Here is a 27,472-nt window from a genome sequence, read left to right as displayed (position 1 = left end):
CACTTTCCTGCCTTCCAGCTCTAAAAGTCTATAAAACCATGGTCTTTTGCTCCAGATTAGAATGGTTTTTCTAGGCTTCTGTATTACCATGCCCAAGACAGAATTCCTGTGGGAGTCAATGACCCTAAGGATGAGCTCTGGTGAGAGTTACTGACCCCCAGAACAAGGTTGTTGGGTAAGTTCAGGAGCAGCCCTCTGCCCTACTCCCCAGGTTTGGGGCACGCAGGGCAGGCCAGGAGACTGGATATATTTCAGAACTAGAACTTTCTTAGCTTAGAACTGATGGGGCTTATTCTGGGACCAAATATGGGCAGTCAGATCAGGACTGTGTTTGCTGAATAACCTTTATTGAATGGACTATGTTCCCCCCAGTCCGACTTCTTGTTATTCTTCCTTCTCCTCCCCATGGGTGATGATGTAGCTCAAAGCTTTATAATCCAGGTTTCCAGCTGCATCAATGGAAGCAAATTGGAACAATTGATCAATCTGTGGGAGGTTCAGAAACAAAATCATGTCAGGACACTCTAACGAACAGGGTCACATCGCTTTCTGTGATGGCATGGGAGGAATAGCAGGGGTAGATGAGCCGGCAGCACATTAGGGCTGGGTCAGACCTGATGCTGGCATGCTAGAGACAATAAAGTTTCATGGTGGTGTGCTGGGGCTGACAGAGGAGAGGCACCGGGAGAGGCAGACAGCACTGCCTCCATCCCATAGGCCTCCTGGGAGGGAGGGAACCGAAGGGAAGCATCTTCCAAAGTGGTTTCACTCACTTCATTTGGAGGCTCACTAGGACTGATAAGGGAGAAAAGAGAATGCTGGTGGTTGATAATTACCAGCCTGAGTATGCAGGTACAGGCTTTGCTCACTGTTTTTGTTGGTCGAGACCTATGATTTCATCAGTATAGGGAATTACTAGTGTAATTTGCCTGGGGCGCTGAGAGGCTCAGTGATTTGGTTGGGATCCCCCAGCTAAGAGGTGCCAGAGGCAGGGCTCAAACCCAGCTCTTCCTGACGTCAGTATCCAATAGGCCGGGCTGTCTCTGTTTACTCACATAGGACTAGGAAAAGGCAAGCAATTGCTGTTGTCTGAGCTAGTAAAGAGGCTGAGAATAGAAGCAGGTTCAAGAAGGGTTTAGACAAGCCCTGGAATAGCAACACCGCAACAGATTAATAAGGAAGAAGAAAGAGCATTTGGGGGTGGGGTCCCTGTCCAATAAGGACAGTAGAATTAGAGGCATAGCCATGCTCTATCCCCACCAGAGACAGCCCCTGACCTGGGGGAGTGGAAATACTGTGTGGGGCTGGGCTAAACCTGTCTGAGTAAAATGTTAGTTTATTCAGGTCTCAGAAGCTCTTTTTAAACTGCATCTTTGCCTCAGTTATATGCAAGGAAACAGTCCTTAAAAAGTTTGCTCTCTCAAGTAATATGGCCCTGGGCACTATAGTTTACTCAGCAAACATTTCCCACACAGACAGATGGAAGATTGAACTCACGCCCACACTCTGGATCATCTAAAACCGGGATCCACTTAAAGCATCACTTTCTGAAAAGAGTAAGTCTCCACATGATTTCCATGCCGTAGTTTTGTCTTTTTTCCCCTTTCTGGACATTCAATGAATGGCAGCAAATAAAGTTCTAGATTTTCGATTCCCACCCCCAACCCCCCAGTTATTCACTCTAGTTATTTTTAGTAAAGAGATGCTGTTTACATATTTTTGTGACCTTAATTATTATAAGTGTGAATGGTTTTTCAAGAAAGCTGATGAGGTCTCATGTGTTTGTATAAAATAGCTTCAAATGTTAAGTATGTTTTGTCTGAATTTGATGGAAATTGAAGAAGAGGATGGGAGAACACAAGGAACTTGGGGGGCAATAAGCTTGTGCTCAAGGGGAAAAGATGAAGAAAAAGGCAAAGTCACAAAATGGCCCATCAAAGGGACTAATCCCCAAGCCTTAAACCCATTTACTGGGAACTGGCAAAGGGCTATGGCTCCACAGCAGAGGTCTATGTTATATTAGGAGAATCAACCATTGCAATTTTAGGGTAAATCATAGAATTTGAGGGTCAGAAGTAATTTCAAAGGCCATCCAGTCTAAATGCTATGTGAATCCCAGCTACATCCCTGATGAAAGGCCACAGCCTCTGCTAAAACACCTCGAGTAACAGGGAACTCACTCTCTACCAAGGTCACTTGTTCTACTTTGGCACAGATCATAGTTGTTATTCCTAACACTTCCTCCTTTTATAGCAAGTCAAAAATCTGCCTCTGCAACTTCCATCCATTTCTTGTAGTTCTGTTCTCCAGGGCCAAGCAGAAGTCTTAGTCACTCTTCCACAAATCCTCCACTGAAGTCCTCCTTTGGTGCCTCCTCATTTTGCAGACCTCACTCCAGTATTGCAGAAGCAATGTAATCTCTAAGATCAAGCTAGAAAGAGTTTAAGTAGAGACCTGGAGAAAGACTGTGTTTGATATCCAAGAACCTTAGCTCAGTTTGTAAGGGTTCATCACCCAAAGGCTGCCTACTCGGTCATCAATTTTTCGGACCATCTTTCATTCCTAACTCATGAAACAGATAAAAATAGAAAATGGCTGTTAGTTCTGTGCAACTTCCTGTTTCTGTTTCAGTATATTTGTGGGAAAGGGAGGATTAATGATGGTAAAAATAACATTTTTGGACTTGTCTATGAATAGTTTAACTTTGTATTTTTAATATGAAGTCTTTAATGATGAATGAACATGCAACTGGAAGAACTGAACCATATCTATAATGACACTCTCACTATAAAAGAAACTAAAAGACATGCACAAGTTGTAGCTAAACGGCTCACAGGAACTCCTAGGAAAAGCAGATAAGAGTTAGCCTAATTCCACTATGTACCCTTAGCCAAGAAAAAAAAAACATAATTTCATGGGCCATTGGTCATCTCGCTTTGCATTGCCTATGATGAACATAATTAAATGGACCACTAAAAAGATAATTGAAATTTATACGCAAGATTCCATTGTAGAGGATAAAGTAATGCTATGAAGACCTTGGTAAAAATCAAGTCAACATATTCTGACTTCAGTACAAAAATGGGCATGGGAGAAAAATGGTGAAGAGTTGGAAGATAATGAAAAATATTTAAAAATAATGATTCAAAGTCAAAAAATGAATACACCAAAAGCTTATAGATTATTCAGAAGCCTCATTTCATCCTTAATACTTTCTTCAAGAAAAGAATCAGAAGGTGTTAAACCAGTGAAATACTACACAACATTGCCAAAAGTTCAATTTACTATAAAGACTTCTCCTCAGTGTGGTATGCATTTTCAGAACAAGTTATCTATGTGTATTTAGATTATTGATTAGATCAATAGAAAAGACCAATTTTTTTAAAGAGCGTAAAGATGAGAAAAAGATACTTAGTATAATGACAACAGCCTGACCTATTTAAACAAGGTGTTTACTCTAAAAAATGGAAAGTGGGGGAAAAAAAACCAAAAACATTGATTCTGAATACTGACTTTTCTTAGAGAAGCTTAACTAATGTAAAAATAAAATGAGGCAGAAAGTGCCAAGAAAACCCTTGTCTTCTAGCCAAGTAGAGATACAGGGCCTAGGGCCTAGGGCAACATCAGTTTAGAAAACATAATTTGCAAAACACTGGGGAGGGGGATGATTAAAGATTGTGAGCTGAATTGCCATACAAATCAATGAAAAGCAGTTGAGAAGAAAAAAGAGCCTGCAGAAAACCTGGTAAGAAAGCCAGCCAAGCCACATCATCATGAGAACATCTGTAAATGAAACCAGGAGGGCAACGACTCTGCCAGTGTTTCTGTGGCTATCTGGTCTCCTCAACAATTAAACCCCCTCGTTAGGTCAGTTAGTCAAAAAGCATTTATTAAGGGTTTACTGTGTGCCTAGTACCAAGGACTTGGATTGCTTAAAACACCGCCTGACAATTTTGACAGACAGGATGGGGCAGCTAGGTGGCGTAGTGGATAGAGAACTGGCCTTGGAGTCAGAAAACAATAGACAGGATTGTGTTTCAGATATGATTTTCCATGGAAGAACCCATTTGTACAATCACAAAACTGACTGAGAGGTATATATAATAAAAGATCCTGCTGCGTGATTTGCTGATTTTGTTTTTTTATATATATAAATATTTTACTTAGTAAAAAAAATGCAACTTTAGATTCCTCAAAGCTGGTATCTCCGTTGTATATGTTAAAATTGCACAAAACTCTGACATAAAACTTAAAGCTTTTTGCTCCCAGCATGGTTTCTGACACATAGCAGGCACTTAATAATTGCTTGTTGGTTGACTGAAGAACTCACTGATGTTACCAAACTAATTGACAACGCCCCTGAAACATTACAAATTTTCTTTAGTAAAATTCATAGCAATGCAAAAGAAATTAGCTTAACTGTCTCCGTGAGAATAACAAAACTGATGAAAAGCCTATTTTTATCCGGATTAACATGGAGCTGAAGGGACAGCCCATTGAATCTCTCTCTCTCTCTCTCTCTCTCTCTCTCTCTCTCTCTCTCTCCCTCTCTCTCTCGCTTTCAATATCTATTTACCTATCATCTATCTATGCATCTATCTCTATATCCATCTATCTATCCCTCTACCTATCATCTACCTACCCATCCATCCATCCATCTATATCTATCTATCTATCTATCTATCTATCTATCTATCTATCTATCTATCTATCTATCTCTGTCACTACAGATGGATAATGAGCTGGGCCCAGAATTGAATAGGAGAGTACATATGAATTGCATTTGGGAAAGTGCACAGAATCTTTCGTGATCCCAAACTGCTTGCTAGCACAAAGACCCATTTTATAACACCAACATTTTCCTGGTAATATGTCTGTGGATTACGGAATACCATGATCTCAGAAGAATCAAAATGACAAGTAATCCTGTAGGTGATGGAAAGAGCCTTGGTGCGCATAAGTCACCTAAAGACGACACCAAAAACTTGCACAAAAAAGTGGTATAAAAGACTTTCCCAAGGACATACGTGACCTCTCTTAGGGTGGTCACACAGCAGATGAATGGGGGTGAGGAGGGGAGGAGGAAGCCAACAAAGAGACAACCTGTGTGCTACACTGATATCCTGAAGATATGAAAAGAGTCCGCGGTCGCAGGGGCTTGGCGAGGGGGTAGTGGCCAGATTCTTTATGAAGGATTTGTCGGAGGGCATCGACAATAAGAATCACACAGGCTAAAATGCGTGATATTACGGGCCAGGCACTGTGCTATGCACATTACAATTACTATCTCATTTGATCCTGAAAATAACCCTGGGAAGTAGATGCCATTGTGATCCCTATTTTGCTGATGAGGAAACTGAGAACAAGAGGTTAAATGACTTGCCCACAGTCACACAGCTAGTAAGTGTCTAAGACCAGATTTGAACTCAGGTCTTCCTGGCTCCAAGCCCAGTGCTCTATCCATTGTGCTACCATCTACATTACATATGTTCAAAGTACATGTGCTGAAGGAGGCAAATCATACTATGTGCCAGACACTCTGCTAAATGCTTTACAAATATATAATTTAATTACTTTCATATCATTAATATATTATTAATATTAATAATTTAATATTAATTAACTAATTAACATTAAATTCTTACAACCCTGGAAGATAGATGCCACTATTATCTCCATTTTATAGCTGAGGAAACTGGGATAGGAAGAAGTTAAGTGACTTGCCCAAGGTCACACATCTAGTAAATATATGAGACTGGATTTGAACTCAGGTCTTTCTGACACTAGACCCAACTCTCCACTATCCACTAGATGTCCTCAATAAAGGAGCAGTTGAATGGGTTAACTATTTAACTGAATTCCTAAAACTAATTTTTAAGACATTTTAAAGATGAATTATGCATCAACTTTTTAACTTAAATATTAATATTTGGAAAATCATATATTCACATATTATGGAATTTTAATAATCTGAACAACAGGCATGCTTCATCCACCTGTTTTTATCTCTGAGGACAGTTAAGCAACTTTTAAAAATCTTTTCAGAAACTCATTTAGGAATCTCTGACTCAGAGATTTGATTATATCAGTACAAGATCATCGGTAATGAGGCTCAGCAGAGGATCTCACCATCTCTGGGGAATCCCTCTTCCATTTGGATTCTGTCCTGGACATCTTCCATGACAATTGCAAACATCTTTAGCGAGCCCATATCTCCCTGTTTTATATCCCATTTGTTACAAATAATCAGAAGATAATCAAGCAAACTTTTGTTACTTCTCCTGAGATCTAGTGTGACCTTCACATAGGCAAAGAAAATACCTGGTTGGAGGAGAACCTTTATGACTTCATTCTGCTCTTCCAAATCAATTTTGTTTGGTAGTCAAGAAACAATAAGCACAGTGGGATCTTATCTTTTTAACTTCTTAAAGCAAATTTTGGGACTGTCAAAATGCAGTCTACTGTAGAATATCATTTACAAAAGTCTTCCTTCTTCTTTCTCATATTTTCATCAAATACATCCCTGATACTTATATAGATTCCTTTCATAAAGACTTCTTTCAGAGATGAGGAAGTAGGGATATAGATCAATAGACACTGATTTTCTCTTGATTGACTTTTTTCTGTAGTAATACTATCCAAGACCTTCCCCCAACTCTTCAGTATTTTCGCTTCCATTGGCTATCTTGAGACTTGTTCCCTTGTGCCCTCAAAATGGTGTGGCCTCCAGCATAGACCCCAGCTATATATACCTGATTTGTTCCAGTTGCCCTTCCTGTCTTTTACATGATTTATTAACATTTCAAATTCCTCCTGCAGCATAATGCCAATGGAGATGGTTTGAATCTAGATATAGTGGCTCTACTGTGATTGGTGGGGAAGAAATTGTTACAGAAATATTGACAGATCTTTTCTGTTCTTTTTGTTTGTTTGTTGTCCTACTTCTAGCTCCATTTATAAATTTCTTGGGATGGTCTGGCCTAAATGGTTCTCACTCCAAACTTTCTCTAGACCTGTTTTCCCCTCCATGACTTCTTGCTGTTTTATGACAAGATATGACTAAGGATCTTCCACCTCCTCCTTTATAAGGTTTTACAAATGAGTTTATATTCAAAATCCATGTTGTTCCTTCCATGCCTCTTTAATTGGTAAGGAGATCTACTGCCTGTTTTTTGGCTCTATTCTGCAAGTGGAAGGACTGCACGAACCTGAAAGATCAATTTATATTTTTCTTTGTTTCATGGGTTGTATTAGTAAAAGAGTTCATCCCCCAGCCTGCTAGTGATGAGCCCTTCTATACTTAGGTAGGTTGGCCCTTTGGGAAACAGACAACATCTGCTGCTAGGATTGTACCTGAAGCCTTTCCAGCATGGTAGATCCAGCCTGAGCTTGAACCGTGCCTTTGAGAACCCATGGCTACTTGCACACTACTGTAAGTATTTCTAGTGGGAATTTTGTAGAAGAACTTGTCACTGTTCTTCCTAAGATGTGGTGTACAGAGTTGAACACAATAGTCCAAATGTGGTCTAACCAGGGCAGAGGACAGTGGGACTATCACTTCTTTCAACATGGTTATTATGCCTCTATTACTATGGCTTTGTTGAATTAGACCTTTTAACTATCATGTCACTTGGTCAACTCATCTTGAGTCCATTAAAGTTCCAAGACTATTTTCTATTCACGACTTCCATCTTTAATCCTACAAAACCCAAGAGTAAATCTCCACCATACAATAGCTATTACAATCATACTAATGAACTGGCTATCGACTGGAACTTCTTAACCTTTTGTGTCTCATGGACTCCTTTGGCAGTCTGGTGAACCCTATGGACCCCTTCTCAGAATCATATTTTTAAATTCATAAAATATATAGGATTATAAAGAAAGCCAATTATGTCAAAATAAAAAATGTTCTTTCTTTCTCATCCAAGTTTATGGAATCCCTGAAGACCCCAGGTTAAAAACCCCTGCTACAGGTGCTCTCAAGGGAATTGGTCATATGGGAGAAACTTGGTTTACACAAGAAAAGCAGTTGCTCCCATGTTCCTCCCATTCCCCATACTTAGCCTTGGATGACTTGCTCTGCAGACACACACACATACCAGCCTTGGCCTCCCTCTAGTGGAGGGAGGGATTAACCGTGGCTTGAGGGCATCAGTGATACCCCCAAGATCTCATCATAGAGAACATTGTGTGCTACCTTTGGACTGCTGGACAACTAGACAGCCTCTGAGTGCCCAGGACAGAGTCCCCAGCTAAAGCTCAGGACATAGTAAACTACCATAGCAATAAGGCCAAGGGGAAGATTCATGGAGCATTACAGTGACCCAGAAGCCACTGTAGCTGTGGCTACACAGAACTCTCAAACCCTATAGCAGCCACACACTCAATGAAGCAGGTTCTTGAGTCATCCATAAGACTTTAATTTACCTGGGAAGGATGTACCTAATAGTTAGAGTTGGGTAACTGATCCTTGTTGGGACCCTTCCCCCCTTCTCTCTTGTGTTAGGCCCCCCAGGAGCCTCTGCCTTGGAAGAGACCCCATATGCAGGAGACCCGCCAGTAAAGACCTGTCTGTTTCAAGTATGCCTTGGCATCTCAGGATTTTGGCCTCTGCTAGACAATACATAGCCCTACTTTCTAATGCAAAGGTGACATACACAGTCTCTAGACATGTTCACTGGAGGAAGAGCAATAGAAAAAAAACAAACCTCTCCTGCAGTCATCTTGTCAGCCTGGGACATCAGCAGACGCTTTATGCTAATAAAAGCAGAAGGGAAAATCATCCTGGTTAGTTCAACCTTTTTCAGATAAACATCACAATATCCCAATGACCAATCAGATTCAACCCTGGAACTTTGGCCTCCAGGGGATGAATTTTTTCAGCAGCTTATGTGAGTTACAGAAATGGAACCATTAAGAAATCAAGTCTCTATCAGAACTATGTATTAAAAGTGTGCTTTCCACCAGGTGAACAGATTACTTGTGTCATCTATCCATAAACACACACACACACACACTCAGAATCCCCAGAATCCATTTGAAGTGAGTTTCCACCTCCCTCCAACCTTCTGGCCTGATGTTAGCTCTCAGCAGGGTCATCCCTTACTCCTGAGGATCTGGACCTTGAAGTCCCCTGTCTCTCCCTTACTTCCTCTGGCCCTCATTCCTGACTTTTTCCCCCACTTTTTGTGACCAGGAACCTTTTACAACCCCTTAATCCATCCTGCCATATTCCTCATCCCTCCATCCCTGTGTCCCCATATTCTAGAGACAAATTGAAGAGATTTACTAATCCTTGTGGATTTTCCCTTTGGCATCTGGGTCCAGCATCTTGAAGGCATTCAGTATTGTCTCCTCTGTATCTGTCCCTGCAGGAACAACCAGAAAGATGAAATTAGCTAAAACCTTGTGAGAGATTCTAACTGAGCCTTCCTTTCCTCTGGAATGTCCAGGCCTGGACCAAGTCAGACTTCCCGAGTTCAAAGAGATCCCAGATGCCATCTACTCCAACCCCTTTATTTTAAAGAAGAAACTGAATGGAAGGGACTTGCTCAAGGGCACACGGAAGAATGGTAGGAGATTCAAGACTAGAGGACCCTGGTTTCCTGACTCCTAGGGTCCACTTTCCTATAGTGGAAAGAGTGCTGCGCTTGGAATCAGGTGACCAGGTTTCAAATTCCAGCTCTTCAGCTTAACTCTGGGAAAGCCACAATCTCATTGAGCCTCAGTTCCTTCATCTATAAAATGGGGATGCTATGTTTGTACTTGTTACCTTACAGAGTTGTAGTGAAGCAAGTGCCCAGCTCACCTTAAAGAAATATTATTACACGTACAAAAATATTTATAGCAGCTCTTTTTGTGGTGGCAAAGAATTGGAAATTGAGGGGATGCCCATCAATTGGGGAATGAACAAGTTGTGGTATATGAATGTAATGAAATAATATTGTGCTATAAGAAACGATGAGCAGGCGGACTTCAGAAAAATCTGGAAAGACTTGTATGGTCTGATGCTGAGTGAAGTGAGCAGAACCAGGAGAACATTGTACACAGTAACAGCCAAATTATGTGATGACTAACATTGATAGACTTAACCCTCCTCAGCAAGGTAAGGATCTAAGACATCTTCAAAGGTGTCATGATGGTAAATGCTCTCCACATTCAAAGAAAGAACTTTAGAGTTTGAATGCAGATCGAAGCATACTATTTGCTATTTTTTCTTCTGTTTTGTTTTGTTTCCTCTTTTTGGTGGTTCCTCCTTCCTTACAAGATGATTTATGTGAAAATATGTTTAATAGGAATGTATATGTATAGCCTATATCAGATTGCATGCCATCTTGGAGAGGGAGGTGGGGAGGGAGGGGGAGAAAAATTTAAAACTCAAAAACTTACGGAAGTGATTGTTGATAAATCAAAATAAATTAATAAAAAAAATGTTATCCACATCCAAAGAAAGAACTATGGAGTCTGAATGCAGATCAAAACATACTATTTGCTCTTTTTTTTCTTCTGTTTTGTTTTGTTTCCTCTTTCTTGTGGTTCCTTCTACTGGTTCGAATTCTCCCTAACAACATGACTAATGTGAAAAAAAAGAAATATTATTACTTCTACTATATCTCATTACTGCTTTTTTGTGGGAGAGCCAGAAGGAGCAGACAGTTTGATGGGGACCAAGGAGCAGCAGATCTAGAAGAGTCTATGCTGGTGCTGGTCTGTGAACTACAGGCATGGAAAAAATGTGGTGGCAGGAAGGAAAGGAAGAAGAATGGGAGACAGTAGCATGACCTGGAGCAATGAGGGAGGAAAACACTCTGGAAGAGCTTGTGGTCAGTGGAGAAGAGGAGGTCACAGCTAGCCAGTGTCATTCTGACACTAACTGTTGTTGCAGCTTAGGAGGGTGAGATCAGAGTGGGCTGGGTGGTCAGGTTTGGGCTTCCTGGAGGAAGGGACCTGAGCCTTTGAAGGCTAAGGCGAAGCAAGGACTGAGCACATGGTCCACATTCCATCTGGGCAATGAAACATGAACAAGTCTGTCCCAGGAAAAGAAGAAGTTCCTGGAATTCCCTTAGCTTCTGGTGGGGCTGGCCTGAAGAGATGCTTAGCAGGAGCCCAACGCCTGGGGCCAGCAGGCCATTTGACCTCTACCTCAGCTACAACCCAGTGAACTCACCATTCAGCTTCTCACCAAACAGGTTCAGGAACATTGTGAAGTTGATGGGGCCTGTGGCCTCCTTCAGCATGGCATCCAGCTCATCATCTTTAACATTAATCTTGCCTGTATCAGGAAGGTGAGAGTGGGGCAGGATAGAGATAGGGAGAGAAAGGGACAAATTGTGGGAAGTGGGGAAAAGGGACCAGGGGTGCATAGAGAAAAGGAGGAAGGGACAGAGAGGGGGATATAGTGAGGGGGAAAGGAGGAGTGAGGGAGAAGGGAAGAGAGAGGAAGGGAGAGAAAAAAAGGGAGAGAGAGGGAAGGGAAGAGAGAGGAAGAGAGAGGTATGGGGAGAGAAGAGGGAGGTAGAAAGAGAGGATTAGGGAAGAAGGGAGAGACAGAGGCAGGAGGAGAAAGAGAGGGAGAAGGGGGAAGAGGGACAGGGAAATGGGGGTGGAGAGTCCAGGACAAAAGGAACACAAGATAGAAACCAGGAAAAGGAAAAAGATGGTGTCAGGGAGAGGGAGAGGGCAGAGCCAAGGATAAAGAGAAAGACAGACATAGATAAGTAGGGAAAGAGGGACAAAGGCAAAAAGGTAGAGACACACATGTTTCATTCCTGCACATGAATTATAAAGGGAAAAAAATGGCACTAGCATCAGAATCCTCTAAGACTGTGTCTAATCCCCCCCATCCTCCTAAATAGCCAGACCTTATCTCCCATACCTCCAGCCTATTTAATCATAATCATAACAATAATTAGTAAGGGCAGCATGATGTAGTAGATAGTATGCTGGGCATGGTGCTGGGAAGGTGTGGATTCAAATCCCACTTCTGACACTTACTAACTATGTGACCCTGAGCCATCATTTATCATATAAGTTCATAAATTTAGATGTGACTTAGGTGCCATGTAGTCTAAGCCCCTCATTTTACTGATGAGAAAATAGAAACTGAGAGATATTAAGACTTGCCCAGGACCATGCATCTCGCTATTAAGTGCCAGAAACAGGTTTGGAGGCCAGTTAGCTAATTGTCAAGTCCAGTGCTCTATCCATTACACCACCTGTCTTTCTGACTTAACTTCCTCCTAGGTCTTGTGTCCTAAGTCATCCAGGCTGACATTATAGGTGCCGCCAGTATTTGAATAAATGATGGCTCCATCAGTATGTTATCTTGGGCAGAAGGGCAATGGGCAGAGCCCAGAAGAGAATAGGCTGAACAGAACACGATGGAGTGCATTTGGGAAATGGCAAAGGGTTTTTAGTGACCCCGAGCTCCTCTCTGAAACAAAAGCTTGTCTTTTAGATACCATTATTCTCCCAGTGATGAATCCTAGTGCTTGTGAATCATGGAATGACACACTGCAGGAAGAATCCAAACTGCAGGAACCCCTAAGGATGATGAAGAACTCCATGGTGGGTGTGAGTGGGTTGCAGCGCATTATCACTGATGACTGATAGGAAAAGTGATGTAAAAAAAAAAGTCATCAAAGAAATTTATGTCCAGAAATGGAAGCGGACTGGTCATGCAGCGAGAGTAAGGCTAGCAGATGGACAGCCTGGGTGCTCTAATGGTATTCACAGAATGTTAAAACATCTCAAGGAAGGCCTTGGGGCTGGATCCAATGACAGATTTATGAGAGGGCAGGGCAAGAATTACACAGCATGAGGAGACGTGAATGGATTGAGCTCGAGGCCAACTGAGTGCTCACATCAATGAGATAATTGACCCATTGATGTATGAAGGGACAATAATATGGATGATCATCATAAATATCACAGCTCACCCTTGTTTGGTGCTCTGAACCTTTCCAAGAGCAGAATCACATCACTGGAGCCTCCCATCAGTCATGTGACAGAAGCGGGGCAGGGAAAGTTACCTCCTCAAGTCTCTCCCCACTCCTATCTGCTCTCGTTCAGCTGCTTTCAGGGTTGTTGTTGTTGTTGCTTGTTTGTTTTTAAGACTGGGTCTCCTTCCGCACCCAGGCTGGAAATGTGGCTGCCACTCTGTAGAATGATCCCAGCACTGGTGAGCAGGGAAGCTTTCACCTGCTCCATTTTTCTATTCTCACCTCCTTAGGCAGCCTAGTGGCCTACCTGAGGCTCCCTCCCTGTTCCGTTAATACCTCCTTGGGCTCTGTTTCAATGACCATGCTCTGCCCTCTTCAGCCCTTCTCTCGCTTTCATTGTGGAGCATGGGGATTTTCAAATGAAACTTCCATGCCATCCTCTTCTCCATGCTGCCTGCCTCCAGTAGCATTCTCCTGGGATACTACCAGCTCCTTACCCATTGGGACTCTCATTCTTCCACCTTGTGCCAAAGCTCTGGCTTTTTCCTTTGGACTATACACTCTACCAGGACCCTGGTGAGCTCTCCCTTTAGGCTTGGCTAAGTCCAAGCAGAATTCATTCCTTGCCTCCCCCCTCCAATTCTCATTTGTGCCCACGGCCCTTGTCATCTATACCTAAAAGTAAGTGTTAGTCTCAAAACATGTAGATTATGCTATGATGTTAGGATTCCATCATTTTATTTTAACATAGAAAGAACAGAAAGGCAAGGGGTGTATGGCAGTGAAACAAGGCCTTGGCCTTGATTCAGAAGACCTATTGCAACTCTTGGTTACTCCATCTCTAAATCTCTGTCCAGCCTCACTGGAGTGTTGAGATGATGGATGGGAAAGGGCTTTGTAACTACAGAATGCTGTGCACATGAGGGATTAATATTATTAATTTTATATCATCATAATGAAATGTTCTTGAAAATCATTCATGTAAATTTTTTTTTCCAAAGCAGCTTAGGATGGATTTTCCTTCTGAGAATACATACCTAGGGAGGCATAGGTGTCTTTCAAATCCTCCTTGTCGATAAATCCATCCCTGTTCTGATCCATGAGTGTGAACGCCTGAAAGCAAACCAGGCAAATCAGGGATGAGGGAAATGAAAGGGGAAGGGGAGAGTAAGTCCCTTGTTAGGTCTCAGGAAGGCATCCACTATTAAAACCCCTTTGCTGACTCAGTCCTCATGCTTATGCTCACAGAGAGAAACTAGGTTTCTTTTTTTTTTTTATTAAGAATGCTGTATAGACTCAGGTATTTCCCTAGCATCTTCCCTAAACTATAGCCTTGTGTCACTTTAAATTCATGCAAAATAGGAGAATCAGGATTGACACAGATGGTAACATAAGAAGAAATCTGCTTTTCCACTTTACAAAAGGATTCCCAGATTTACAGGTAGGTGTACCTTGGGTTTCCCTGAAAGGAAAAGTTCTTAGGAGCACTTGGAGCTGGTCAGGTGAGGGGGAGAGAGAAAGGGTGGAGATGAAATGGGAAGGAGACTTACTTCTTTAAATTCCTGAATCTGTGTCTGTTCAAAGTTGGAAAAGACATTGGATGAGGCCCTCTGAGCACGAAGAGCACCACCTTCCTTCTTCTTGGTCTTCCTGCTGGCCTAAGATGGAAGCCAATAGTTTAGAGGTGGTCAAGGGGTCCCCGAAGAGCATGAAGGATTCCTTCCCCCAGGGGCAAGGAGGCCTAGGGAATAGTGTCATTGCCAATTCTCCCTTCCTTCCCTCCAGCCCAAGAAGAAAAGGTATTCCAAGGCTCACCAACTCAAACCAATGATTCTTTCTGCACCCTGAATCCCATCCCCTCCAGCCTCTTTTAAGACCTTACTCCCAGAATCATCCCCTTCTTCTTATGCACCTTTAATGTCTCCCTTCCCCTCTAGCTACATTCTTCCCAATCAAAAAATACTCTTTCTTGTTCACACCCTGGGATCCACAGATAGATTTCTAGGGATCTGTGAATTTTTTTTAATATTTTGATAACTGTGTTGTGATATAATTAGTTTCCTTAACAATCCTATGTATTTTTATGACTTTAAAAATATTATTCTGAGATGGGGTTCATGGGCTTCCCAAGGTGTCCACAACAGAAAAAAGGTGAAGAACCCCTGACATAGGGCTAAAGTCTCATAATTTTCCTCCCCTTCGCTGCTAAACTTACTTTAAAAGTTAGCTACGGACAATGGCTCCACTACTTGACTCCCAACTTTCTTCTCAGCCCTGTGTAATTGAGCTTCCACTCCACTCCCCTACTGACACTGCATTCTTTAAGTCACCAATGACCTAATTATCAAGCTGAAGGCCTTTTTTGGTTCCCTGCAGCACACTGGGGACTGCAGTCTTTTCCTGGATTCTCTTTCCTCTTTCAGCTCAGTCATCACACTCTCTTCAGTCGCCTGACCTTCTCAGCCTTCTCTGCCGGCTCCTCACCTCCTTTCTGACCCTTAAAGTTGATATTCCTCAAGGCTGTATCCTTGATCCTCTTCCTCACCTACAGTCTTTCCCTTGGCAATCTCATTCATTCCTACAGTTTTAATTCTCTTCCTCCCCACCCATCAGATAATTGCCAAATCTTTATCCTCGGTCCTGACTTGCAAGTCCAAATACATAGAGAATATTTCTAACGAGAGGTTCCACCAACCTCTTAAAACCAGTATGGCCAGCACTGAGCTAATTATCTTGCCCCCAGACATTCTCCTCCTTCCGACTTGACTATTTCAGTCTGTATTGCCGTCACTCATTGTCACCCTGTTTATAACTGTAAAATATCTTTGACTTTTCCCTCTCCTTCGCTCCTCCTATTTAATCCATTACCAAATCTTTTCAGTTCTGCCACTGATGGTCTTGCCCCTATGTCCTTCACTCTATTCCTATACCACCCCCTTCTTACAGACCCTCATTAGCATCTGTCTGGCCCAGTGTCATAGACTCTTTTTTGGGGGGTTGGGGGCTAGGCAATGTGGTTAAGTGACTTGCCCGGCGTCATACAGCTACTGTCAAGTGTCTCAGGTCAAATTTGAATTCAGGTCTTCCTGACTCCAAGGCCAGTGCTCTATCCACTGCGCCACCTAGCTGCCCCTGTAATAGACTCTTAATGGTTCTTTCTGTCCTTGCTCCGTTTCTCCTCCAGACTCCAGCCACAGTAATATTTCTTATTCATAAAGTTGGTCATGTCACTGTTCGAATACCTTCAGTGGCTCCCTATTACTTGGGCAAAGACCAGACTCCCCTGCCTTGGATGCCCCCACAACCTGCAGGCACCTTTTTCAGCCTTGTCTAATACTATTTGCCTTAATGAATTCTCTACCTCAGTGAAAGTACACAACCCTCTCCCACTCCCCCTCAAAAAAAAGAACAAAACACCCCACATCCTGTATTCTCCTGACTCTATAATTTTGTTTGGGTGTTTGATGTGACTGGACTCCCTCTAACGATTGAGTTTTTACCCCATTCCAGCCTCCATGGGGCCTTCTCTGATTGTGAGGTCAGCAGTGACCAAACTCAGAACTGTTTGGTGTAAGTATTAGCCCTTTCAAGCTTTCCTTCTCTAGAAGAGTTAACTAGAAGGGATAAGCAGAGAGTATAGACACACTCCACAATTGATGGTAGCCAGGGGCCTCTTATAGGACCCCCCGATGTCATCCTTGGGCCCCGGAGCCCTGTGACACTTACCATTTTTCTGGGTTGACTCTTCTTCTGGTGCAGCTCTTGCTCTTACTTTCCTGTCCTTCTACAGGCCTCCTCTGTTGTGGTGGGGAGGGGGCACCTTGGGTCTATAAGTTCCTGCTAGGCAGTCCCTCAGGACAGCTCAGGCTTCATCTTCGGCTCCACTCCCTACATGGGCAGGCTTGCAGATACCCACAGACCCCAGGGACTTGAACAACTGTTGTGTGTGTTTAGTGGGGGTGGTAGGACGGTGAGATTCAAGCAGGAAAACCTGGAGAGGGGGCATATCTGAATATAGGGAGTTTGTGGGGAGGCACTCTGAGAAGGAAGATGGTCTAAGGGTCTAAGGGCTGAGAAATCTGGGGGGAAGGGTGCTTCTGAACAAAGAGAAGGCTTTGGGGGAAGGAGGCCAATCTGAGCAGGGAGATAATGGGATGGGGTTGTCTCAGGGCAGAGAACCCTGGAAGTATGTGTTTCTGAGCTAAGAGACCTAAGCCTGCAGAGAACTCTGAATCAGGTATGTTAGGTCAGAGAGAAGTAGAGGGAATATCAGAGCAAGAAGACCAAAGCTTTGGGAAGGGGACTTTAAGCAGAGAGGGGTGGCATTTCAGGGTAGGGAAATCTAGGAATAAGGTTGTCTGAGCAGAGAAATCTGGGCCTATAAGGGGCTATAAACTTGCCCTATTTAGGGCAAGAGAGACTTAGAAGCCGTCTCAGTATTGAGATCTGCATTAATTCTCTCATCCCTTCTTCCTCCCACCCCCAAAACTTAGAAGAAGAACAAAAAAATGTAAATCATGGAAAACCTAAGAGTTTGGGGCCAAAAAATTGAGAGCAAAGGTTCTTGGCTTTTTTAATGATATGAATGCCTTTGGCAGTCTGCGATAGCCCAGGACCTCTTTTCAGAATAATGCTTTTAAATTAATTCAACGCATAGGGTTACAAAGAAAACCAGCTCTATTGAAATAGTTGTTGAAACATTAAAAAAAAATCCCATTAAGAATTCTGGTTTGAAGGAAGAGGCAGGCAGAATGCCTTCTTCCATGTGGCCATTGTACTGGTCTTGTGTCTCCTCCTTCTCCCACCCTGCCCCCTCCCCCCCTCCAGTAGAATCAGGTCATAGAATGACCTCTGTGATCCCACTGATTTGGGAACATTCACTTTGTAAGAATTTCATGTAAGACTTTGGGTCTCTGTGCTTTCTCCTTCTTTCTGTCCACTACTTTCTTCCCTGGCAATTACAAAGAGAAGCCAAAAGACCCTGTTACCCTTCCTCAGCAACTGTGACTCACCCGAGGCACAACTGTCTCCTTTAAGTTGCCTCGGAGGGTCAGGGATGACAGTTCTGGGGGAGAAGTCTCTGACAGGTTCAGGGAGAATCTGAGGAATGAGCTCTAAAGATAGCACCCGGGATGAGAGACTGGGTCCAGAGGGATGATCAGAATACAGGCAGGAGGGCTGCTGACTGAGCAGCAGGGAGGAAAGGGACCCATAGACGGCTCCCAAAGACTTATCCCAGGCTTAGGAGAGAGGAAAGTATAGAGTTAAGTGACAATGTCCCCACCCCACTACCCCCTCCTCCCACCAGGCTCTTTTATCTTTAGCAAAAGTGCCTTGGGAATATCGTGGTCATGTTTGGCCATCCCGGGAATATCAGAGCAGATGAAACAGGCAGGAGAGAGGGATATGTCTCCACCTGCCATTCCCCAGAGTCCCGTGGGGTTTGAAGTCTGGCTTTTCTTACATCTGAAGCCTGTCCCTTCCCCTGGATGCCTACTCTGACACAGTAGCTGCTGACTGCCTGCTTTATTTAAAGTTTATTTGGGGGAATGGCTATAAATCTGCATAAAATATGCCTCTTTTAGTTTCACAAGGTGGATTCTGTCACACTTTATATCACTAGTTCAACTCCAGAACTTGAAAAGGGAAGAGAGGAATGAACAGAGGTCCCTGAGTAGGCAGGACGAGATGAGATCATTAGCCTGAGTAGAGGGATCAGACTTGGTAAGAAGGAAGGGAAGGCCAGGCAAGGTGGTTGATACCCGTCATCCCTGCTGCTGGGAAGGCTGAGGTTGGAGGATTGAATGAGTTTTGAAGTTCTAAGCTATGGTAATCCTTTGAGAGTACAGGGCTACCAGGCTGCCTAACGTGGGTCGAACTGGCCTAAGTCAGAAAAATGGAGCAGGATAAAGCTTCTGTGCCAATCAGCTGTGCGATTGGGCCACAAGTGATCAGACTTCCAGTCCTGGTGAGATAGGGCAACTTAATTTCAGAAAGGAGGAGAGGTGCTACCACATCCTGTGAGCCTGAAGCAAAGGAGGAAAGGATAGATAAAGACAGATTTTGAAGTGTGGAGAAAACAAGAACTCACACGGGACATTTCTCAGTTAAGCAGAAGGTGAGTTTATCTTCTAAGGTAGAATTCAGATACTAAGGTTATAAAAGGAAGACTGGAACAGCCCCACTGTGTACAGCAAGCTGAAATTTTCTTTCTCTCCACATTTTGCCCATTTTCCTCATTTCTGTCCTCTGGAATCAAGCCCAATTTCTCTTCCACATGACAATCTTTCAGATAATGGAAGACAGTTAACAGATCTTTTCTCTAAGTCTCCTCTTTTCCAGGGTAATTACCCCCATTCTTTCAATTGTTCCTCATAAGACCCTCCTGGTCACCCACCTCTGGATACTCTACAGCTTGTGCATGACCTTCCTAAAGTATGATCATCCCAACTAAAAACAGTATCATAAGTGTGGTCAGACTGGGAGAGTACAGTGAGACAATAGCCTCCCTTATTCTATATGATCTGTAAAATCTCAATATTCTGTATGATCTCTATCAGCCTAGGATAGCATTAGTTTATCGATTGCTACATCACACTGTTGACGCAGACTGAGCTTAGAGTCTACTAAAATATTCATTCATCTCTTTGAAGTAGATTGTCTAGTCGTACCTCTCTCATCCTATAACTATAAAGTTGATAAAATTACTTCACATTAATCTCTCTTAAATTTGACCTGCCCAAAGGATCTTACATTTATCATCCAACATGTTAGCTATCCTTTCCAGCTTTGTGTTATCTGAAAATGTGAGGAAATATTACTATTATTCCTTTATCCAAGTCATTATGAAAAAACAAAAAAACCCCCCAAAAAGCCAAGGCCAAGCACAGATCCCTGGGGCATTACACTGGACACTTCCTTCCAAGTTGACAAGGAACCATTAACAATTAACTCTTTGGGTTCAGTCATTTTACTATGTCCAAACCCAGTTAACTTTACTATCATCCTTTTTTGTTGTTGCTTAGTTGATTAATCATGTCCAACTCTTCATGACCCCATTTGGGGTTTTCTTGGCAAAAATATTGGAGTGGTTTGCCATTTCCTTCTCAAGCTCAATGTACAGATGAAGAAATTGAGGCAAACAGAGTTAAGTGACTTGCCCAGGGTCCCCCAGCTACTCAGTGTCTAAGGTTGGATTTAGCCATCACTCTATCTACCATGCCACCTACCTGACTCTTTACTATTATCCTAGCAAATGCTAGTCAGATTTTTTTGGTTGCACACCCCCATCAGTAAAAGGTTTCTAAGCCCCCCCAAATACATATATATTTATTTATATATAATTTTCACATACTAATAACTACTATGTATTATCAAACTTATACAAAATTAGACATTTTTGAAAGATGGGGTAGTGACATGGGCAGATACATGCTCTAGGAAAAATCACTCAGGCAATTGTGTGAAGGATTGATTGGAGATGGGAGAGGGGAGATTCTTGAGGTGGAGGCTATTACTCAAATTCAGACAAGACATGATGACAGCCTAAACTAGGATGGTGGCTGAATGAGTAGTGAGAATGGGATAGTTGTCAGTGATGGTGTAGAGGTGAGTCAGGCTCAGGAGGGAAAGTTGAGGGCTTTTGCAGAGGAGGTTAGGGGCGGGGTTGAGGGAGTTTGGGGAATAAGGGTAGATGCAGCTGCTGAAACCATGTATCACAACCATCTCTTGGCAGGTGTGGTGGGTTGCCACCCATCTCATCTTCTGGGGTCAGGTCTTTTCAGCCCTACTTCCATTTTGGAGACCACTAATCTAGTCCACATCTCTCTACCTTTACCACAAAAAAAAACAACAAAAAACCCCAGATCAAAACAAAACAAACAAACGAAAAACAAAACAAGAGAGACTGTCAGATGCTTTGCTAGAATCTTATGTTGTCCAATAGCCCTCTCAAAAAAGGAAATGGGCCCTTGGTGATCACTGCTTCCCTTTCGAGATGCTCACTGACCATCCCTTTAATCTGCAAGGTGGTGGGTTCCTCACCACTTACCGTGTGATCCCAGCTCAACTGTGGGACACGGGGAGAGGGGTCCCCTTATCAGAGCACTGGACTAGGTGACAAAAAGATCACACACAAGTTTTTCACACGGGGTTCCTAGAACTGTCCCACAGTGCTTCCGCCTAAGAACCAACCTCGAAGCCTGCCCAGGAGCAAAGGAGAGGCGCGTGCGTGCGGGCAAGCTCGTACTGGCGGCGCGCACGCTGCTCCGACTCCGCCCTCCTGCCCAGGCGCGCACGCTTGCTGCGTCCTCGTTCGCGTTTCTTCAACCACGCCCCTTCCGTCCTTTACCCCCGCAGTCTCTGCCCGGCGGCTGCTCTTTCTGCTTCCGGGTCGAGGGTCAGCGAAAAAAATGGTGCCGCCCGTGAATGTCTCTCCGCTCATCAAGGTGATTCTCCACTTTGGCTTCACCCCAGGCCTCCGGGAGAAGGGAGGACAGGGAGGAGGAGAAGGAGGCTCGGGAAGGTCGGACGCAGCCCAGGGTTACCCCCCGCCCCCAACACACACCCTGGTCCCGGGTGTCCGGCCCCGCGCGGGGGGGAGGGATCGTGTATGAGGGCTCGTCCTTGTCCACGCGCGGCTCCCACTGACCCCCGTGTCTGTGTCCTTGTGTCTCCCGCAGGCGGGACGGTATTCGGCCCTGCTCTTGGGAATAGTCTACGGTTCGAAGCGCTATGGTGAGTGACCTCTGACTCCAGGGCGCCCCAAATCCCTGCCCCTCCCTATGGCTAGTGTCCCCCGACCCCCAGATGTAACCCCCAAAAAACCCTGCACCCATCGTCCTTGGTGACTGACCCCACATTCTGGATCCCAGGCCCCCCTCGAGGAACGAGGTCTAGCACCCCGAGCCTTCGGCCAGAGGAGGCCCGAACCCAGGGGGACGCGCCGGGGTCCCCGGCTAGCCCTGGCCGCCTTAGGCCGCCCGCATGGACAGAGGGTCTGGACTAGAGTCAGCAGGGGTCTGGCTAGTTGGTTTCTCCTGCTGTTTTATGGAAGCAGGGAAATGGGATCCAGAGAAGGAGAAAAGGAGCTTGTCAGCCCGAGGCCACACAAATCAGTGGCTGAGGGGGGATTTGAACCCAAGTCCTATACCTATACCACCAGGACACATATCTAACGTCTTTCTCCGGGCTTCAGTTTTCTTAATCTTAAAGATGAGAGCAAGAATCCCAGCCCCCAATACCTCATTCATAGGATTGGTTACATCACTTATTACATATCTTCAGTGGCTCCCTATTACCTGAGCAAAGGCCAGACTGCTTTGCCTTGAATGCCCCCCACAATCTGGGGTCACCTTCCCTTTTTTATGAATCCTGGATGGGAAATCAGCTTTGGAAACTGAAAGGCCTTATGCAGGTGGGAAGGCAGTTTGTTATTGTAGACAACTTTTCCTAGGAGGACCACTCTCAGGTTGACTTTAATGCCCAGGAGAGAATTTCAAGTAGGAGTTGTTCAGATTTCTAAGAGAGGGACAGCAGACAAGGAGAAACATATGTCTGGGTATAAAATTCCATATATTTTACTACAGCTGCTTATAAACTATTACAATCTCTGGTTTAATGGTTTTTCACAAAGCTGTGCCTTTTCTCCAGGCATTGCCCCTGATCTCACTTATCCTGACAGCCTCAGGGTAGGAAAAGGTGTGTAGGATGTAGGGGGATCATGTCAAGTATTTTTTTTTTCAATGTTAAAAAATTTGGGGGGAAGGCACAGAACATAATAGGTCATTTTGAACAGGCATTTCTATTTTTCACCTTTTGCATGATTAGGATTATATGATTACAGAATCTAGAGTCAGAAGGGACTTGAGCAAGCCCTAGTCCAACCCATTCTTTTAAGATTGGGGAAGTAAAGGCCCCAAAATGTAATATGACTTGCCAAAGTAAGAGTCACAGTTGGACTCTTAATTCTTTCTTTTAATGATGTTTTTCCTGCATGATTAAAATCATTCACAGATTTGAAAACTTGCAGAGTGAATGATCAGTATTTGTTCTTAAGAATAAGATAAGGTAAGAGGCTAGCCCCACAGTAGAGGGTGCCAAACCAGGTAACCTGCAGGAGATGCTGATAGTCTTGGCTCATGGTCATCTGTATGTAGCCTCTAGAACTGTATTCTGTATCTGAAATCTGTATACACACACATGAAACAAAGCTATGTGTACAAATATGTACACATGCATATGTATACGTATGTATATGTACATATGCTTGTTTTCCCCCCTTCTGCAGCAGGGATAGGTCTGCAGCCTATCCTGTATCTCTTCAAAGGCTCAAGAGGGTGAGCTTCTTGGGGTCTTGCAAGGCATTCCATTCCTTTGTTCCCAGGAGCTCGGCCAAAAGAACCATGATATGGGGAGAATCTGTATTTTCTAAGTGTATAGATTGTAAGAAATAGGGGTCTTTTAGAAGGCCTTTCAAAGCCTGGTACCAGTTTGCAGAGAAATAGCTCTGGCATGAGCATCAGTTAAACTATGACACGGAAGTGAGGATTATTCCTTCATGAGTTCATGGCTTTGGTTTATGTGTAAATGTGCAGCAACTAGTGTCAGGGGAACCTTAAAAGTGTTACTGCCAGAGCCAGGCTCTGACTAATAGGCCCCAAAACAATGGTATCTGAGCTAGTGAGTGTTCGATTCTGGATGTGTGGCATGGGAGTGTCATTGACAGGCCCCTGTGGAAATAGGATTAGTGCGTTCTCCACAGATAACCTGTGATTTTTGCCAGTAAAATGATTTTGTCCCCAGTCTGATCAGCTGCCCTTCTGCCAAAGACAAGCCAAGTTCAGAGGGTGAGTGGGAACGCTCTTGACTGGGTTCCTGCTCTTCCGTGCTTGTGACCCTGTAGGGTGTTAGATAAACTTTAAGGAGCTGACCAATGTATGTTGGGGTTTTTTTTCCCTCTGGAAAATAGAGGGAAAGATGAGTGCTTCTCATTAGTTTAAAAATTAGATATTTATGGGTTGGTTAAGACTATGACCTCGACATTATTTCGAATAGAATCCAAGTATTTAAATATTGGAAATGGTCTTGGAAGTCATTTAGCACAGCCCTCTTGCTCTGCTTGAAGGCGGGCTGAGAAGCTGTGACTTGGGGCCATGTTCACACGAAGTAAATAGGATTAGTAAAGATAATGGCTAGCATCTATTTAGCACTTTAAGGTTTACAAAACCTCTGCATTTAGTAACTTCCTTGTGTTTTACAACAACCCTATGAAGGCAGGTGCTGTTGTTATCCTAACTTTACAGATGAGGAAACCTATGTCTGAAAGGTTAACAGACTTGTTGGGGTCCCAGAGCAAGTGTCTCAAGGATTTGAACTCGGGTCTTTCTGACTTTAAGTCCCAACACTAACCCCCTGAACCAAGCAACAGAGCATGGATTTAGACTCTTAGGCCCCCTGAAGGCAGTATAACATTCTGTCTCATAAATAAGTTGGCTGGGGAATTTTTTTTCTTGAAACAGCTTATCTAAAGCCACGGGCAGAAAAAGAACGGAAGCTAGCGGCAGAGCAAAAAAAGAAGGAGGAAGAAATAAAGAAGGCTCAGCAGAAATTGGAAGAAGGTGCTGAAGCAACTACTATGGTTTTGTAATGGGGAGAATTCCCAACCTGACCTTGTATAAGGAGAATGGACTAGAGCTGCAGGCTAGGGGGTGGGGCTAGAGTGGGGGACTGGAGCTTTCTTCCTAGGGAGCAGGCAGAGTGGTGGCCACAGTGTTTGTCAGTGAAAGGGATCTTCTCTTCCCCTGGAGGGTCTGCAGCTGTTTCCATGGCTTGCTGCTTAGGGCCTTGGTGAGGGCTTTGCTCCCTGGACACTCATTGCCTGCTGTTTTTGCTTAGGGTTTGCCTGTAATGACCCTAATTTTCCTTTTTAGTTCAAAGGGTAATATTAAATTAATGAATCCTTAAAGGGTTTCACTAAAAGAGCATGGCCAGGGGTGTCAAGGAATTGTGGTATTTTCCACCATCCTTACTCTTCTAAATGAAATCAGAATACTTGGAAATGCTTCCTAAAGAAAGCAGTTGACAGAAAATAGATGAGCCCTGTTCCTGAATTTGATTTAAAACTAAGTGGAGAATAGGCAGCCTGATATATAAAGGATTTTTTTTATATTACATTATTGGTGTGGTTAGGTTTTATAAGATAATAACTTGTTCTTTTTCCCCTCCATTCCAGCCCGAGGTGACACCATATTGAAATAAAAGATTTGCTGTGTTTTCTTCTGCAAGAGTTGTGGTCTAATAAAGCTTTCTATGATGTATTCAATGTTGTGGATCTTTCTTGCTATCTCCAAATATAGATGAATTTAACATCATAAGTCCTGCTCCTCTCCCTGCCCCAGCTCCTGTGTCCCTGATGCCTGGTGTTCTGTCCGAAGGGGCCAGGGCATGGAGGACGGTGGGGGAGGAAGGTGAAGTTACCCTTGATGTCACCTCAGAGGTCAGCCAGTCTCCATCTTCTCCCCATAGTAACTGGTTAGGAATCTTTTATCCATGAACCTTTGAACCTGTTTTTATTCATAGCCTGTGATACCTGGTCATGTAGAGAATTCTTTGTCTGGCCCTCATTCTGTTCCATTGTAAGGCCTGCTGTCAAGCCTTATTTGGGATAGGATGTGGCAGCTCCCTGAATCCCATCCTTGTCCTCTGGACTGTTCCTGCCTCACACATCATTTTCACTTCTCTGGTGACATCTGATGCTATTCTGTTGGCAGATTTTTGGCTGTGCTTTCCCCAGGGCCTCATTATCCATGAGGAAGCACATGTGCTGGTTTTCTGCCCTGTCACAACCTTTTGCGGTATTCCTAGTATTTTACTTCTGCATTGCCCTGTCTGACCTTACTGTCCTTCACAAATCTGGAGTTTGTCTCATGTCCTTTCTCCAGACCAACCTGGGGCCCCACTGATCACTCTTCTCTGCAAAGTGCCTGTTTATTGGAGTAGTTGCTCATATTTGATACTGCTTTATGGTTACAAAGTGCTTTCATTAACTTCTCATTGGAGCCTCACAACAGCCCTGTGAGGTAGGTAATACAAGAAACATTCCCATTTTACAGATGAGAAAACAGGCCACGAGGTTGTTACTCAAGATCACAGAACTATGATAGAGCTCAGGGCTTCACGGTCCCAGGGCCCTCTCACCTCGGCCCAGCAGCTTCTTGTTTTTGACCCAAGATCTCTTACAAAGTTGTTCACAACTTGCCTCTTAAACATGCTAAACAAGTAGGTTGCAAACACGATTATGTAATTCCTTAAAGCTCTAGGTAAACTAACTGATGATGGTGTTCACCCACCACAAGAAGAAAATCTTTGGGGCACTTGTTACAAACTAAACCCTTGGTTGCTAAGGGGAAATTAGTACCCTTTCCCAAATGGGCACCCTTACCTCTCTAACCCTCCATCCACTTATTTGTTAGTGAGGAATAAGGTGCTCACTGAACTCACACCATTGTATTAGGGGAAGACCTCACTGTGTGATGGAGTGATGGGGAGAACATAGCTTTCTGACTCACCTCTCTTCCTTTCTTCCGTGGTTTATAAAGGCTACACATCTAAGCTATAAGGGGCCTGTGGCTGCTATAGTGGTGGAAAGTCATTTTTTAAAAGGAATTATCTAAATTGATTCCGGTGAGTTGTCAGCTGTCAAGATGTATGATCAGATGGGCTAGTTATCCAATGAAAACTGAGCTGAGCTGGTACCTGGAATGTTAAAAGACCTGCCTAGAGGAAGGTTTTCTAAGGGGTTGTTGGGAGCATATGGATGGGAATCCTATAGGATGAGAAAGCATGGATGGGCTGCAAATCATTGTTAGAGAAGTTGATGAACTTAGGGATCTGTTGAAAAGGAATTAAGGCAGCTCTCAATTGGTGATGATAGTAAAAGTTTAGAGTCTATAAACTATATGGATTGTAGGATTGTCATGCAGAAAGCAGACCTCGGCGCCATTTCTGCTTTGGCCTTTCCTAATAGACCAGATGGGATAAGTATGTTTTGCAATGGACTCACAACTTAAAACACATATTAGGTTTCAGTGTTTTGGTTTCACTTGGAGGGCTTTGGATGTAAGTTTTGTGTAGAGCAGAAGATAAATTAGAATTCATCTGTGTGCGTGTGTGTGTGTGTGTGTGTGTGTGTGTGTGTGTGTGTGTGTAGCCAATCTATGCACATACACACAGCACCTATCCTTCTTGGGGGAGATAGTACCTACTAAAAACCAAACCTTTTTAAAATGTGCCAAATTGAACTTTTAGTTCTTGGCTTTACTGTAGTTTATAAAAATAACTGTAAAACCAGTACTTTTTTAAATGTTAAAAAAAAATATTTGGGGGCAATTTTTCCTTTGGATTTCCAGAAACCTGTGCTTATCTTTGCAGACTGCAATAAGAAACCTCAGTTCTGCAGGAGCTTCAGCGAGGTGCCTGGGAGATAAGAAGACTCATGCCCAGCTTGGGACATCAGCAATGAAGGGCGT

General features: G+C 43.6%; 1 protein-coding gene and 1 long non-coding RNA gene across 2 annotated transcripts; one reads left to right on the top strand and one right to left on the bottom strand.

The window, feature by feature from the left end:
* Positions 1-326: 326 nt before the first annotated feature.
* LOC114033997 (myosin light chain 5) lies at positions 327-21,142 on the bottom strand. The gene is made up of 8 exons (XM_027849644.1): positions 20,995-21,142; positions 16,671-16,935; positions 14,495-14,602; positions 13,982-14,057; positions 11,171-11,275; positions 9,293-9,371; positions 8,712-8,760; positions 327-486 (listed from the first exon to the last, which is right to left on the bottom strand). The coding sequence occupies exons 2-8, from the start codon at positions 16,671-16,673 to the stop codon at positions 385-387; spliced, it is 522 nt and encodes a 173-aa protein (XP_027705445.1). The 5' UTR covers positions 16,674-16,935; positions 20,995-21,142; the 3' UTR covers positions 327-384.
* A 151-nt stretch (positions 21,143-21,293) lies between these two features.
* LOC114034001 lies at positions 21,294-25,266 on the top strand. Its single transcript, XR_003568060.1, has 4 exons — positions 21,294-21,391; positions 21,626-21,680; positions 24,464-24,562; positions 25,177-25,266. It is a non-coding gene; the product is annotated as an uncharacterized LOC114034001 (long non-coding RNA).
* The last annotated feature ends 2,206 nt before the right edge of the window (positions 25,267-27,472 follow it).

The sequence above is a fragment of the Vombatus ursinus genome, unplaced genomic scaffold (assembly GCF_900497805.2).
Source record: "Vombatus ursinus unplaced genomic scaffold, bare-nosed wombat genome assembly UNPS02007822.1, whole genome shotgun sequence".
In the NCBI taxonomy this organism is placed as follows: domain Eukaryota; kingdom Metazoa; phylum Chordata; class Mammalia; order Diprotodontia; family Vombatidae; genus Vombatus; species Vombatus ursinus.
The sequence above is the reverse complement of the archived record's forward strand: the minus strand, read 5'-3'. Positions and strand labels throughout refer to the sequence as shown.